Raw genomic sequence first — 16,629 nt, forward strand, 5'->3', positions numbered from 1 at the left:
TATTGTACACAATTTGAGCTGCACTGCTGTTAAGGCTAATGTAATATTTAGAAAATGTATTAGCAGCTTGTTCTCTGCACTTCATTGATCTGTTTAAGGTAGAAGATCTCTAGAATCAGTTGAATCATTTAAAGACTTTACTATCTTGATTTCCTTTTTTTTGATACCACTTTTAAAAAACTCTACCTTCCCTTGGTTCTGGGACATCACTTTCTTCTGGTTTATTCTTTTTTCTTTTGTTCATCTGTTCAACAAGTACATATCGAATGCTTACTGTGTGCCAGAAACAAATGAAGAATTGCAGTCTTGATGGGTATAAGGAAGGCATATGATGCTGTGAGAGTATATTAAGGGATGCTTTTACTTGAGGGGCTCAGGGATATTTCTAGGAGGAAGTGACATGAGCTTAGATTTACCAGGGGAGTGATAGATAACAAATTGAAATGGGGCAGGAGAACGTTTTAGGCAGAAAGAACAGCATATGTAAAGGCCTTGTGGTAAAATGGAGCTGGTGTTTGCCAAGGACTAAAGAGAGCCAGAGTAGCCAGAACGGAGAGATAGAACATTTTATGAGATGAGAATGGAATGGCAAACAAGGCCAGGGCACGTGGAGCCTGGTGTATCCTATTAAAAGGAAATGGCAAGCCACTGAAGGATTTTGCAAGGGGTTTGCAGGGTTTGCCTTTTGAAAAGATGATTGTGGCTGCAGGGTGGACAGTGGACTGAAGCAGGGGCTGTGTGAATGCAAGGACACCGTTGAAGGCTGCTGATAGGCTCAGCCGTAGATTATAGTCGCTGGGGCTAGACTTGTTGGGGAAGGGATGGGGAGAGGTGGATGGCTATGAGATATCAGAAGTGAATTGACAGGATTCACAGATAGATTGAAAGTGAGAGGTAAGGAAGAAAGAGATGTGAGTGATGACTCCTAGTTTTCTGGCCTGCATACGTAGGTGATGATGGAGGAAGGTGATGGATTAGGTGATTGTGGAGGAAAGTGATGGATTTGCTTCGAATATGTTGAGTTTGAGGAGCCTTTTAAACTTCCCAGAGTTGATTTGTCAAGCGGGCAGTTGCATATGCAGATCTGGAGCTTAAAAGAGATGTTAAGAGCTGGAGAAATAAATTTGTAGTTTGCCTTCACGTATGTGGTGATTAAAATCCTGTGAATAGTATCACCTATGGAGAAAGTAGGGATGGAGGGTGTGGCTGAAGTCTGAGCCTTGAGGAGCATAATGGTTGGGAGGAGAAGTCTTCAAAGGAGACAGAGAAAAGGTAACCAGAGGATGTGGGCAAAACAGAGGATGTGGGCAAAACAGAGGATGTGGGCAAAACAAGAGGTTATTGGGCCAACAAGCCAAGGAGCTAATAGACACCAGTGCCGAATGCTTCTGAGAGGGCAAATAAGATAAAGACCACACAAAAACCCGTTGGATTTAGCCGGTGGCAGTCGCTGATGGCCTTGTGAGTTATGTTTTTACGGAGCCAGGAGATGGAGACACGAGTCCAGTTGCCTAAAATGTAAGTTTCTGCTTCATCCTGGACTTCCTCTCTCTCTCTCATTAGTCACATCCAGATGTCACCAAGTCCTAGGGATTTCCTCCTCTTTAATATCACTAGAATCCTTCCCCTCTCTTCATTTCTGAAACCACTGCCTTAGTTCAGATCCTTTCCTTTGTTTTTTGCTGTCTGGATTAATATAGTAACCTTCTAACTGGTCCAGAAAGACATATGAAGTAATGAAATTTGTATGGAATAGGTCTGCATCCTTAAATTAGAAAATAGAAGCAATTTACTTGTAAAAGAACATCATATCTGTAGTTGTTTTACTTACACATTTTAAAGGCTATTCTTTATAACATTTGATTCATTTATTCAATTTTTTTTATTAAATATTGAGTATTTTATTGTGTTAGTGGCTACACCAAGTGTTATGGATCCAACCATGGAAAAGACTAACAAAGTTCCTTGTTGTAGGGAGCTTATATTCTAGTTGGTATGATAGACAATAAATGTATAGACAGACAAGGTTAACTGTGACATGTGCAATGAAGGAAATGAACAAGGTGATAGCAGCTGGTGGGAAGCTGGCTCCAGAGATGGTTTGGAAAAGAGTCTTTGAGGAAATGATATTTATGTTGAGATCTGGATGATGTGAATGAAACTTCCAGAAAAAGAGCTTGAGAAGAGCATTCTAGGCAGAGGAAATAGTAAAGGCAGAGGTCCTGAGGTGAGAAACTATATTTGGGGAACAGGAAGTAGGCCAGAGTGGCTGCAGCAGAGTAAGCAAGGAAAAGAGGTGTACGAAATGAGTTTGGAGGGGTAGGTAGGAGCCGGATCATTTAGGACCTAGTAAGTGTTGGTAAGAAATTTAGTATTTATTGTAAGGTACTGGAAAGCCATTGATGGTTTTAAACAAGGGAATGATACAAGATCACGTAAGATCTTTAAACTTTAAAAAAGATCTTACTAGTTGTGGTATGGTAATTAGATTGGAGAGGGGCGAGAAGAGGGACAGAGTCCAGGTAAGAGACTGGTTGCATGGTGAAAGATGATGGTGGCTTTGACTGGGGAGATGATAGTAGAGGGTAAGAGGGGTGGACAAATTTGAGGTATATTTTGGAAGTAGAAACAACAGATCTTGCTGTATGGAACTGAGTGTTGGGCTTGGGGGGTTGAGGGTTTGGGAAAGAAAATAATAACTTAAAAAATTTTTAGATTAAGTATCATCAGTAAAGAATCTTAAATGGATAAGTTATAAAGTACAGTGAACACCCATGGAGTCACTACCCACTTTAAGGCAAAGAACATTATCATTCCCTTTGAAATCCCCTCAGCGCTTCTTCCTGGTGGTGTTCTTTTCACTCTCCTCTGAGCTACCATCGTCTTTAATTTAGTGTTTATCGCTCTCTTGGTTTTCATTATCGCTTTATGAGTTTGTCCATCTAAACAGCATACTGTTAGTTCTGCATGTTTTGAGCTTTATATACAAGGAATCAGACTGTATGTATATTGTGTAATTTCCTCCCTCAACATTATGTTTCTAGATTCATCCAAGTTGTAGTATGTGATGATGATTTATTTGTTTTCGTTGCTGTATAGCATTGCATTCCATTCCATTTCATTTCTGTGAAATATGGTATTTAAATATACCACAATGTAACTATCCATTCGACCACTGATGGACATTTGAACTGGTTTTATTTTCTTGCTATTATTAACAGCTCTGCTATTAACATTCTTACCCATGCCTAGGGTATGTACCTAGGAGTGGAATTACTAGATGTACATGGGATATGCACATCTTTCCTTTACTAAATAATGCCAAACTGTTCCCCGGAATAGTTAATACCACTTCACACTCCCATCGGCTTTGTGTAAGGGTATCATTGACTCCTCATTCTCACCAGCAGTTAATGTTCTAAGACCTTTACCTTTTGAAATGCTCTCTCATGTTGATTTTGACTTTCTTTTATGTATTTACTAGTGAGGGCAAGAACCTTTTCATTGATTTGTTGGTGATTTAGGTTTCTTTTTCTGTGAGCTCCCTTTTCAAGTCTTTTGCCCATTTTTTTTTCTATTTTTTTCTGCTCTTTTAAAAAAATTGATTTATAGACCTTTTTCAAATTCTAATCCTTTGTCAGAAATAAGGATTACAAGTATTTTCTCCTTGTTTGTGGCTCATATTTCTACTCTTGCTATGATGCCTTTTAATGGACAAGTATCTCTTAATTTTAATGTGGTCATATTTGTCAGTCTTTTCCTTTTTGGTTTGTATACTCATGTTTAAGATATTTCTCTCTACCCTAAAGTCATAAAGAACATTCTTCTATATTCTCTTGCAAAATTTGTAGGTTTGCCTTTGACACTTTTCTTTAAGACATCTGGAAATTGTTTTTGTGTAGAGTATGACAGAGGAGTCCAATTTAATTTTTTAAAAATATGGATAGTTGATTATCTCAACGCCGTTTATTAAGAAGTTTGTTCTTTCCACACTGATTTGCAGTACCTGCCTGGCAACTGTATTAGTTGTTTTAATGAAACAGCTTTTGGCTTTGGTTCTTTTTATTGGATGTTTGTTTTCTCTTTCATTAATTTCTGTTTTTGTGTTCTTTCCTCTTGACTACTTTTGGGGAGGTTATTCTGTTGTTTTTCTAACTTCCTAAGTTGTATGCTGAGTTTATTAATTACCTTTCCTTTTTTTCTAAAATGAACTATTAAGTCTATACATTTCTTTTATAAGTATTACTTTAGTTGTGTTCAAGTGTTTTTTTCTTTATTTTAAAAATTTACATTATCATTTCTTCTTTGACTCATTTGTTATTTAGAAGCATCTTTCTTAAATTTTTTGCTCTCTTTTTTGTATTGGTTTTTGTAACTTAATTGTATTTTGGACAAAGAATATAACCTATACAATTCCAATCAATAACATATTTTATTGGTTTGAATAATTGGGTGCCATTTACTGAAGAAGAAAAATTTGGAGGTGGGGATGTGAATCAAGAACACTGACGTGGAGGTTGAATCAAGAACACTGACGTGGAGGTAGTAAGTTTGTGATGCTTATGAGAATCATACTAGAAGAGGTCAGGTGGGCAGTTGGACTTATGTATATATTAATCTTTAGAGATGTATGGCATATTTAATATTCTTGAATAAATTTCTCTAATTAAGAATAATTTCTTATAGTTGCTGAAGACCCTGCAAAATCGCTTACGGAGATCTCTCCAGACTTTGGACACGCTTCACCACCACTGCAACCTCCTTCCATGAACTCACTATCCAGCGAGAACAGATTTCATTCTTTACCATTTAGTCTGACAAAGATGCCCAACACCAATGGAAGTATTAGCCACAGTCCGCTCTCTCTGTCCGTTCAGTCTGTGATGGGAGAGCTAAATAATGCACCTGTGCAGGAGAGTCCACCCTTGGCTGTATCTTCTGGTAACTCACATGGCCTGGAAGTGGGCTCGCTGGCCGAGGTTAAAGAGAATCCTCCTTTCTATGGGGTAATCCGTTGGATTGGTCAGCCGCCAGGACTCAATGAAGTACTGGCTGGACTGGAACTGGTAATTTAATTTCACCTAAAAATTGCATTTCTTTTCTGTCTGGGGTTTTGTACAGATCTTTCCCTATGCTTTGCTTTTTGGTGACATATTTTATTTATCCACAAAGCCATCACTAGAGAAAAATTTTATTACCACGCTGCCTGACATCCTTTGCCACCCATTAAGCATCTGATCCACTTATTCTTAATGTTAGTTGATCTATGTTCAGGGAATGAAAGTAGATTTTTAGGCTAATATGTTTAGGCTCATTATATTAAACAGAATGCAGTAAGGAAAGCAAACTGTTATCAGTTTTTCTTTTTTCTTAGCCTCCCTCCTGCAATCAGTTCTAATATTTCTATCATTGACTTTAAGATTAATCACCATTTTTAGTGACCTTTTGAGATCTTTGGTAGAGGGAAAGATTTTGGAGATTAGAAAGCATATTGTTTGACATTTCATAATCAGAAAGAGAATTTGAGTACATTTAGCTTTTATTTAAATATATTTCTTGCTTTTTTATTTGTTGGTTTACAGGCCAGTGAATGCTATTTTTCTCTTTGGGTTGTTAAAATAAACAGCCCCTTCTGGCCTCCTGTCCCCACTAGTTTTAATGCTTTTGGAAATGATGCAGGGAAGTCAGTTAACCAGGGAAGGTTTAACATGTATTCTGAAGGGAAATACATTGAGGATTTTATGCTGGAATAAGGCATTAATTTCTCAAATCGTCAGCTGTGGGCTGAAACACTGATTAGTCAACCCCTTTTTCCTGATGGAGTTCTCAGTACAGGTGTGACAGCAGAATTCTAAGAAAGGGTAAACTTGAAACAAGTCTTAGTTCTTTGTATACCATCTTTGCAAGATGGAGAATAATGCATGTTTAAGCTTTTTTTTTTCTTTTTCAGGAAGATGAGTGTGCAGGCTGTACAGATGGAACCTTTAGGGGTACTCGGTATTTCACCTGTGCCCTGAAGAAGGCGCTGTTTGTTAAACTGAAGAGCTGCCGGCCAGACTCTAGGTTTGCGTCCCTGCAGCCAGTTTCCAATCAGATCGAACGCTGTAACTCTTTAGGTATTTGTGTGCCTTTCATTTATTCATCAATCTGGAATGACTCTAGTTCTGACCTCATGTCATTTTGCAGTAGCTGGTAGTAAACAGTGTTTCTTCTTTCCTGCCAGTTTTCATCAAGCTTTTAAATCAGAAAAAAATTATTACTTGGTGTATGAGAAAGTTACAGTTATCCTAAGAGGGGACATTTAGAAAAAGTATTAGCCAGGAAACCATGCTTGAGACTTAAAAATTGAGAAATAGTGGGATTTATTTTCCCCTTCCTGTTGATTACAGACATTTAATTTTCAACAACCCAGGAAGTAGAGATTGAAATGTGGCCTTCGTTATGGCACTGATTTTCCTCTCTCTGTATTGTTCAAGTACATCAATAAGCATGTCTTATCAAGAAGTCAGCATTATTATAAGAAGTAGTTTTAATTGCTTGATGAACGACAGATCTCATCACTTATAGTAGGTGGCAGTTTCCTGATACTGTTCCTTTCCAGTTTTGGATAATTGTGGTGAAACATCTTGAGGGTTAAACAGGTGTAAATAGGAAAGCCATCTTTATGAAAAACAATTTTTCTTACAGTTGAAGTAGTGCTTTGGAATTTTTTGTTTTCTTTTCCAACTTGAAAATGGAACATCTTCAGACAAATAAGATATTTGGGGAACAAAATATTTTACTTGGCAGATGCTTTTTTACGTTACTTGATACTCTAAAATGTTTTTTAAATTGTGGAGGAAGTAAGGTTGAAAACGAACATTAGCATTTTTTTTATAAGCCAAGCTGAATAACAATTAACCAAAACCTACCTTTAACTTAGTTTTAAGTTGGGTAATAAATTGTGCATCAAAATACAAAAAGATTTTTTTTTTTTTTTTTTGCGGTACGCGGGCCTCTCACTGTTGTGGCCTCTCCCGTTGCGGAGCACAGGCTCCGGACGCGCAGGCTCAGCGGCCATGGCTCACGGGCCCAGCCGCTCCGCGGCATGTGGGATCCTCCCGGACCGGGGCACGAACCCGCATCCCCTGCATCGGCAGGCGGACTCCCAACCACTGCGCCACAAGGGAAGCCCCAAAGAGAGATTTTTAAGTGAAGAAATATGTATGGGAATACATAGCTATAATAGTTTAAAAGAATTATTTTCATTTTTATCTTTGCAGCATTTGGAGGCTACTTAAGTGAAGTAGTAGAAGAAAATACTCCACCAAAAATGGAAAAAGAAGGTTTAGAGATAATGATTGGAAAGAAGAAAGGTATCCAGGGTCATTACAATTCTTGTTACTTAGACTCAACCTTATTCTGGTAAGTTTAAAATTAATGCAGTAGGAATATAGTGCCATGGGGGCAGGTGTGTGTGTTTCTTTGTGTGTGTGTCGGAGAGAGAGAGAAAGAGAGAAAGAAACTGCTAATTGCCTCTGAGTGGAGAAACTGGGGGCTGGGGTTCAGGAGAGAAAGGGAGATTTGTATTTCACTATATACTCCTTGGAAGCTACTGAATGTTGCCTTATGTACCTGTATCCAAAAAATTAATATAAAAAATAATGCAGTGAATGATGGATAAGAGGTGAATGATAGTGTTACAGGTGGTACAGATATTCTGAGGGTATGTGGGAAATCATAGGACTGAAGAGAATAAGTACAGGATCTTTGTGCACAAATCAAATAACTTGTCATAAGCCATTGACTGGCGTGTGTGTTTGTTTTACTAGGCAGAGGCAATCATAAAACTACTTCATTTTAAAGAAGTATTTTCAGTAGAAGCACAGTTGCCCTCGTATATGTAGTTTGTTCCAAAGAAGAACAATTTAACATGGCAAGAATTTTTACACTCTGAAGCTTGAACCAAGAACATCGCCAGTTAAACTGAGCATAACCTGCCAGCTCTGTACAGCCATGTTGTAAGAATTAGGAAGTTAATGGGATGTTAAAATTTTAAAGACAAGGGAGAAGAATAAAAGTGGTAGGCCATTTTGGGGGCAGAATACTTTGTCTCTCAGAGGTGTTGACAAAAGCAAGACTTGATGTAGTATTCTTCAGATTTTCTGATAAAAATCTGTTTAGCCAAATTTTCTTTTTCTTTGATATCAGCAAGTCACTGCTGTTAGTCACTCACAAGTGATTTTGACATTTAAAGGAATTCAGATTTCTGCAAAGGGCTGTGGAGAGAGAGAAGTGTAATATCTAGAGTGGGTTACATATTGGCTATGTGTTTGCCTTGGGAAATTAGTTTCCAAACTTTCTCCTCTGTTGTAGTTTGACTCAGATTTGTAGGCCTTCTTTCAGCTTTTGCAAAGAAGTTTTCCAGTGTACTGAAGGCGTATTTTTAATCCTTTAACACTGTCAATCTATAGTTTGCCTTCTTGATATTAGTATTCTCCTTAAGGATCTCTGATGATTGAACCATGGGAACCTTGACAGGGGTCTTGGTTACCTGTATTAATAAAAAACACGAATTTGCATGTTATTTGTTCTCCAGAGTTTGTGATTTTTCTCTTCATATTCTTTTTAGTATGGGTTTCTCAAAAATTAGTACATTTACAGCATGAGGAAAAATATTCTTTTTATTTTGCAGCTTGTTTGCTTTTAGTTCTGTTCTGGACACTGTGTTACTTAGACCCAAAGAAAAGAATGACGTAGAATATTATAGTGAAACTCAAGAGCTGCTGAGGACAGAAATCGTTAATCCTCTGAGAATGTAAGTAGAAGATAGTTATTTTTGCCTTTAGGTGTGGTATCCTAGGTGCTATTTTTTGGTACAGTAATTAATTTATTCCCTGCTTTCCTTTAATGAGAAATGGGAGAGAATTAGTTCTCTCGATGATGCATTAACATCTTTTTTAACTTTCGGTCCTTGTATTGTCTTTTTTTTTTTTTTTAAGAAGATTTCTGTTCAGTCTTTGTTGCTACTTTTATTTATTTTTTTTAATTTTTATTTTATTTATTTAATTATTTTTTGGCTGCGTTGGGTCTTCATTGCTGCACACAGGCTTTCTCTAGTTGTGGTGAGCAGGGACTACTCTTTGTTGCGGTGCACGGGCTTCTCATTGCGGTGGCTTCTCTTGTTGCGGAGCACAGGCTCTAGGTGCACGGGCTTCAGTAGTTGCGGGGTGTGGGCTCAGCAGTTGCAGCGCACGGGCTCTAGGGCACATGCGCTTCAGTGGTTTCAGTGCGCGGGCTCAGTAGTTATGGCTCGCTGGCTCTAGAGCACAGGCTCAGTAGTTGTGGCGCACGGGCTTAGTTGCTCTGTGGCATGTGGGATCTTCCCGGACCAGGGATCGAACCTGTGTCCCCTGCATTGGCAGGAGGATTCTTAACCACTGCACCACCAGGGAAGTCCCGTTGTACTGTCTTTACTTCTTTAACATTTTAAATCTGGCCAAAGTGTAGCACATAGTGTATGCCATGAAGTGATTAAACCATTTTGGTAGAGTGTATTACAATTCAGCAATTACAGTAGGTTTATAAAAGCTGATATAAGGTATTTGGGATTCTTATCTTCAATACTACCCCGAATGTAATCATGCTTATTAGTTTAATCGGTATGATCTGGCTTCTTAAACTTAATTTTATCTGAATGAATAGCAGCAAGGGACATTTTTATTTATAGAGTAGCAAGTATTTAATAGTTTTATGTTAGAAATAAATAAGATGTATTTTATTAACACATTTCTTGGTTAAAGGAAAATATTTAGGCCTCCCTCCACTTCTCTTAAAAAGGTGATGTTTTTGGTTATCTCCTAGTTTAAGAATTATAAGTATGTCTTTCTTTGGCCACAGGAAGCAATTTGTAATGGTATAAGTACAAGACATCTAGTAAGGACTTTTGTTAAGTGGTAGGAGGAATGTGTGATAATGTCACAGTGTAAAATTTAAACTATGAAGAGTCAGGGCCATAGATCACAAAACAAATCTGTTCTTTTAGGAATATAGGGAGCAAACTATGTAATTTAAAGTCCATATTAAGATAAATTTAAATTTTGTGACATACTTTTATTATTTAACAATTAAAATAAAAAATAGTTTGATGTAAGATTTTGACCCCAAAATGCAGAACACTGAAATATAATGAGCATTCGGAATGACCTACTATATAACATGACTAGGAAAGTATATTATAGGTGAATAAATTTCCTACTTGTATCTTTTGTTTTCTTTGAATTCTGTAATGATGAAAATAACTGTAGTTTTTACCCCCTTAAGATAATTATGAATCTTGAGTTTTACATCAGTTATTTTGTATTATATTTGTATAAATGCAAATTTTAAACATACTGTCTATTTTCCCCCCAAGTGATTGATACTAGAACGAGACAGATTAAATCCAAAACTCTAAGGCATGTTACCACTTCCTTCTTTCCTTCCAAAACACCATAAGTCCGTTAATAAATGTTCTTTGAATACTGTTGTCCAACCAGTCAAGAATCATGGTTCGTCAGACTTTGTCACCCTGTCCACAGCAAGAAGCTTGTCAGATGCCCTGTTTTGATCAAGATTCCCTGTGTCTGCCGCAGTCATATCTAGATTATAACTAACTGGTTTTACTTGGTACTGAAACACGTGCTTTCTCCATTTCAAGCTTCTCGCAGGCAGAGACCCTGTTTTTTCACCTTATTCATTTTTGTTTTCCCAGTGACTGAAAGGTTAGGTTACTTTGTAAGTGGTAGATGCTCAATATATGTTGGCCACAAAGAGCTAATGAGTGAGTGGATAGCCGGTATGAAAAATGGATATAAGATTAGGTGGTTCTGACTTGCTCTTATGAAGCCCATGGTGGCCTCTAAGCTGTCTTCTGAAGCCATTTTTAGAATGAGAATTTTGTCAAGGATTGACAGGAAACTTATTGAATGTATCCTGTATTCAGAGAAAGATAAGAGAAAGTGTCATAGTTACGATGACTGGTTTGATTGCAGAGTTTAGAATTTCACTTTCTTATCACTGCCCTTTTCCATCCCCCTTGGTAGCTATTTCATCCTTTAGTACAGCATTAAAAGGATTCTCTCTCAAAATTGTATATCCTGTTTTGTAAAGTACATGTTTTAATTCCTTAAGTAAAATAGTATTAAAAAAACAGTCATCATAAATGAAAAATATTTTTTTCTTTTATTAGTATATGATAGTTATTTTTAGGTTATCATAGTGTCTGAGATAATTCTGATTATAGATTTTAAAATTTTCAAACCTCAAGAAGAAGCTTATAATTGTATTTTCTGAAATACTTATTAAGCTTACTAATTTATGACACACTGGAGTTACATAAGAAATATTTGATTATCAAAATGTGTTATGTTCATTGTAAGCCAACTGTCCTTCAATAAAAAATGTGTTATATTAATTTAATATATTTGCTAATATTAATTAATAGTTTTTTACTAACATAGATATGGATACGTATGTGCAACAAAGATTATGAAACTGAGGAAAATACTTGAAAAAGTTGAGGCTGCATCAGGATTTACCTCTGAAGAAAAAGGTGACTGTTTTTTGTTTTTTTTTAAAGACGATGTTGGGGGTAGGAGTTTATTAATTAATTAATTAATTTTTGCTGTGTTGGGTCTTCGTTTCTGTGCGAGGGCTTTCTCTAGTCGTGGCAAGCGGGGGCCACTCTTCATCGCGGTGCGCGGGCCTCTCACTATCGCGGCCTCTCTTGTTGAGGAGCACAGGCTCCAGACGCGCAGGCTCAGTAGTTGTGGCTCACGGGCCTAGTTGCTCCACGGCATGTGGGATCCTCCCAGACCAGGGCTCGAACCTGTGTCCCCTGCATTAGCAGGCAGATTCTCAACCACTGCGCCACCAGGGAAGCCCAAGGTGGCTGTTTTAATTTATAGGATAGGCATTAAAAGTAACTTGAAAGCATAAATGCTAAATTGTTGGCTGAAATGTTATATCTGTGTAGTTTTGGGGATTATATATTAAAATATAATTTTTTTCTATGTGGTGTACAATTTTCTTTTTGTAAATGCTTTCTCTTTTCTAAAAGTGAGTGATATGTGGAATAATGAACCCCTTTAAGAAGCTGGCTGGTTTTAGTATATTATGAATAAATAAGGAGATCTTTCCGTCCAGCGATGATATTCGGAGTTGTTTTCTTTTCAGGGTTGAAGAGTTGCACTGAGTCATCCACATTTCTCACTTAGCCTTCCTTGTTATAAAGGGAGTTACAAATGGCTGATTAGGATTAAGTTTATGGTCAGAGACAGTGTTTTAATCTATTCGTAGCTAATGAGTTTACTCAGAGATTCAACTCCTGACTTTGAATGTATTAACAGCATACTAGCTATAATAGTTACAGACTTGATAATTATTTAAATAACAGGAAAGATAAGGTCATACATCAGGTTTTATTACACTTATCTTAAGCCCCTCCCAAAGAAATTAAAATTATTTCCCTATATGTGAATTATTATACCCTTTGAAATATAATAAAGTTATAACAAAATTGGCACATAATACTTTATCATATCATTTAAATATCCTTTGTAGTTTGTTAGGAAAACTTGAGAACTATGCTTTTAATGGAAATAATATTGATTATGAAATTGAATTCTGTATAGGAATATGACTTATAAAAAAATAGAATGATTTAAAAATCTTGTCTGTGACTTATTTGATTTTTTATTTTCTCCTAGATCCTGAAGAATTCTTGAATATTCTGTTTCATCATATTTTAAGGGTAGAACCATTGTTAAAGATAAGGTAATTTTAAACTGTTACAGAAGCATTGGAAAAAATAGATAGTCCTCATTTCCACTGCCATCATTCAGTAGAAATGATTTCCTTAATGATTACTTAATATTGTATTTATTTAGGGATCTCAATATGTTAGGTTCCTGCAATGCAAATTAATTTAAATCATTATCTTTGCCATAGTATCATACTTAACTTGAGGAACAAATCCAGTGTAAATTTGTGCTTTTAATTTTAACCCCAGTAATAAGCACTATTGCAAATCGTTTTCTTATAAAACTGTATATAAATATATATATATATTTTTTCGCGGTACGCGGGCCTCTCACTGTTGTGGCCTGTCCCGTTGCGGAGCGCAGGCTCTGGACACTCAGGCCCAGCGGCCATGGCTCACGGGCCCAGCCACTCCACCGCATGTGGGATCTTCCCGGACCGGGGCACGAACCCGTGTCCCCTGCATCGGCAGGCGGACTCTCAACCACTGTGCCACCAGGGAAGCCCTGTAAATATTTTTGTAATTTAAATTAATGAATCCTTTTTTTTTTTTTTTGCGGTACGTGGGCCTCCCACTACCGTGGCCTCTCCCGTTGCGGAGCACAGACTCCAGACGTGCAGGCTCAGCGGCCATGGCTCACGGGCCCAGCCGCTCCGCGGCACGTGGGATCCTCCCAGACCGGGGCACGAACCCGTGTCCCCTGCATCGGCAGGCGGACTCTCAACCACTGCGCCACCAGGGAAGCCCTAATGAATCCTTTTAAGAGAATATTATTCAAACTCAATCAAACACTGTGGGAGCACTGTTTTTGACAACCCATTAGTCAAAGAATTAATTTAGCTCTAAATTAGCTCTCTTCTCAGTTTTATAACTTGGTCTTTTTTCCCCCCATCTTCAGTGAAAGCCTTGAATCTAATACAGTGAAGTTCTTGGTGAGATGTTCTAAACTGATGAACTTTCCAGATTGAATGCTGGGCCTTTTTACATTTTAGTCTGGGTTTCTTTGTTGAAAAATCTTGCTTATATACTATTTACTTCCCTAAAACCTAATCACAGACAAGTATTCTTACTCATTTCAGTGTCTTAAGTGATATTCTTTGATGCCAGTGTCAAATTGATGAGTAAGAAGGATGGAGGGAAGGGTGGACAGTACTGAAGTTATAGTTTGATGTTATTTTGGAAGTTCTAGCTAATGAAATAAGATAGGATATATTTATTATCTATTCAGATAAGGTCATAGCTATATGTATACCCAGAAAATCCTAGAGAATTGTTTAGAAACTACTAGTATTAACACAAGAATTTGTAATTTGACCATGCAGGAAAAAACCATGGAGAAATCAGTCATATTCTGGTATCCCCACTAGCAAATATGAAAAAGAGATAATTTCATACTTCATGAAAGTATAAAATGCTAAGAAATCAATTTTACTGAGATAGGTTTTTAAAGAAGACTTGCACAGAGCTAAAAGGTGATTTAATTAATTAGTGAGAAAGATTGTGTTCCAGGTAGGAAGATTAAATAACTTAAGGATGTTAATGTTTACAAAATAACTTGTACATAATCAAGATCTTAACTTTTTTTTTTTTCCTGGAACTTAGTAAAATGATTTTAGAATTCTCTACAAGATGAAATGGGTGAAAACATTGCAGTTTTTTTTTTTTTAAAGAACTCTATTATAAGCTATAAAGACAAAACAACAGACATTTAAAACCGTGTGATACTGGTATACAGTTAGAAATTGGATAGATAGAATTGAATAGAAAGCCCAGATATAGAATTAACTATATGTGGTATTTCAGTATTTTATAAGTCGACCTTCAAACACAAAGGAGGAAGGAAATATATATTAAATACATGATGTAGGAAATCTGCCAGGCAATTTGGGAGGAAAAAAATCACTTCTGTTTTTCATCTTGAAGAGATAAATTTCAGATGATTAAAACAGTTTTCATTCTTTTTTTGCATAGCCCAACACACCTTGGGTTGTAATACACTCCTGGTGTGTTACATAGGATGAATACTGCAGAGCACAGGATGTACATAGGATGAATACTGCAGTGATTCTCAGAGTGGGTGAAGAAGGGTCAGTCACATATAGGAATATGTCTCAGTGTCTGAAGGTCTTGTGGAGTTTGAAGAGGGCCCTGGGAAGCTCTGCCTCTCCTCCCCATTCAGCAGCCTCTTCATATTGAGAATCACTAGTTTGAAGATTATAAAAAGATAAAAAAAAAATACTTTAAAAGTTAGCGTTTTTTTCCCAAGTGTCATTCTTCCCCTCCATGAGCCTGTCTTCCTGACTGAGGGAGCATCACCTGATGCAACAAATAGGAGGATGAGTACCTTAAAACCTTGAAATAGTAAAGTAGTCTAAAAGAGACTATTCTAAAATGATATTCTTAATATGAATATTCTTAAATAGCTTAAGAGAAAAAAGAAGAACTTAGATACCTATGGAGGATAAATGCAGATTTGATAACAAAGAAAAATAAACAAAAATAAAACTCCCCAAAATACAATAAAAAACTATATATGTAGTTATATATATATAGCCATATATGTATATATGGCTGGGAGAGGGTACCTCACTGAATGCAGTATGCACAGCTAAAGAGAGAATTGCTTACTTGAAAGATAGATCTGAAGAAATTACCCAGAATGTAGCCCAAAGCGATAAAGAGTTAGAAAACCAGAAAGAGGAGATAAGAGACATGGAAGACAAATTCTAATTGTCATTGTAGGAGGAGACACTAGAGAGAATAGGGAAGAAGCAATATTTCAAGAGATAATAGCTGAAGATTTTTTGGAATTTTTGACAGACTTAATTTCTAAGAATAAAGATGCATAAAATTCCTGAGCTGGAAGAACCAAGACTAAATTACCAGTCAGAGACTTATTACAGGGTGTACTTTAATAACATAAAACTGAATTTAGAATAAAGGAGTGATATGCAAGAAACAAGAAAGCCAAGCAAGAAATTGGTAAATGTGGGTAAGTAAAGCCTTCATACTTAAAAACAATAACAACGATGGTAGTAGTAATAATAATTACTGTGTATGGGGTGCTAAGGTGAAGCTAAAGTCATAGCCACTAATGCGAGAGGCTAATGGATGGAGGTAAAGCATTACAAGAAAAATAACCGGAATAAGATCAGCATCAGGAAGCAGATATAAGGGAATATTCAGGTTGTATTACTGAGTACCTCTCATTATAGAACAATAGAACTGGCAATTCTTATTACATGGATATGCTATATTCCATAGTACTAGATAATCCAGAATCTGTAAAAAGTTTTAGTTGACTACCCATTATGGTCTGTGTTACAAAGGTAGATAGACCAATATTATGCAAACCCATGGATACTTTTGTCTTCTCTGTAGACGTCTGTTTTCTTTTAAGGTTAATACAACATTTGTACCCTTCTGCTCTTAGATGTTTTTGGTGGTAAACAGCAATGTAAATTTCATGATTTTGTACAACAGCACCAGTTTTGTTGTGATTCTTTTATATGTGTGTCTTAATGCCCAGCTAATTACCCTAGGATATTAGCCTTCTAAAACTTTAGTTATGAGGTTTGAGTGGTTGCTGCCCCCCTCACCGCCTCCAGTTTTTCTGTCCCAGTATCCCAAAGCTGTTGGTATTACATCCTCATTTCTGGTTCCCATCTCTCGTGTTTGCCACTCCACGCTCCCTCCAACCACCATCCCCCTCCCCATCACTATTATTATTTCTAATTTTTGCAACTACTGACCTCTACTACTTTCTGCTTTCTTAGTTTCCAGTCTTATTTTTTCTGTTACCTATTAATTTTTTTTAATGCTTTTTGGCTTTTTGGCTTTTTTTAATG

General features: G+C 36.8%; 1 protein-coding gene across 13 annotated transcripts in view; it reads left to right on the plus strand.

Moving 5' to 3' along the window:
• Positions 1-16,629, plus strand: part of CYLD (CYLD lysine 63 deubiquitinase) — a 62,369-nt gene that overhangs the window by 35,170 nt on the left and 10,570 nt on the right. For all 13 annotated transcript variants that reach the window (XM_067719858.1, XM_067719860.1, XM_067719850.1 and 10 more), the window contains 6 exons: positions 4,687-5,066; positions 5,951-6,116; positions 7,263-7,404; positions 8,675-8,797; positions 11,481-11,572; positions 12,729-12,795. In XM_067719858.1, coding sequence (XP_067575959.1) covers positions 4,687-5,066; positions 5,951-6,116; positions 7,263-7,404; positions 8,675-8,797; positions 11,481-11,572; positions 12,729-12,795 — 970 coding nt within the window. The remainder of the gene's footprint in view (positions 1-4,686; positions 5,067-5,950; positions 6,117-7,262; positions 7,405-8,674; positions 8,798-11,480; positions 11,573-12,728; positions 12,796-16,629) is intronic.

The sequence above is a fragment of the Pseudorca crassidens genome, chromosome 20 (assembly GCF_039906515.1).
Source record: "Pseudorca crassidens isolate mPseCra1 chromosome 20, mPseCra1.hap1, whole genome shotgun sequence".
Taxonomy (NCBI): domain Eukaryota; kingdom Metazoa; phylum Chordata; class Mammalia; order Artiodactyla; family Delphinidae; genus Pseudorca; species Pseudorca crassidens.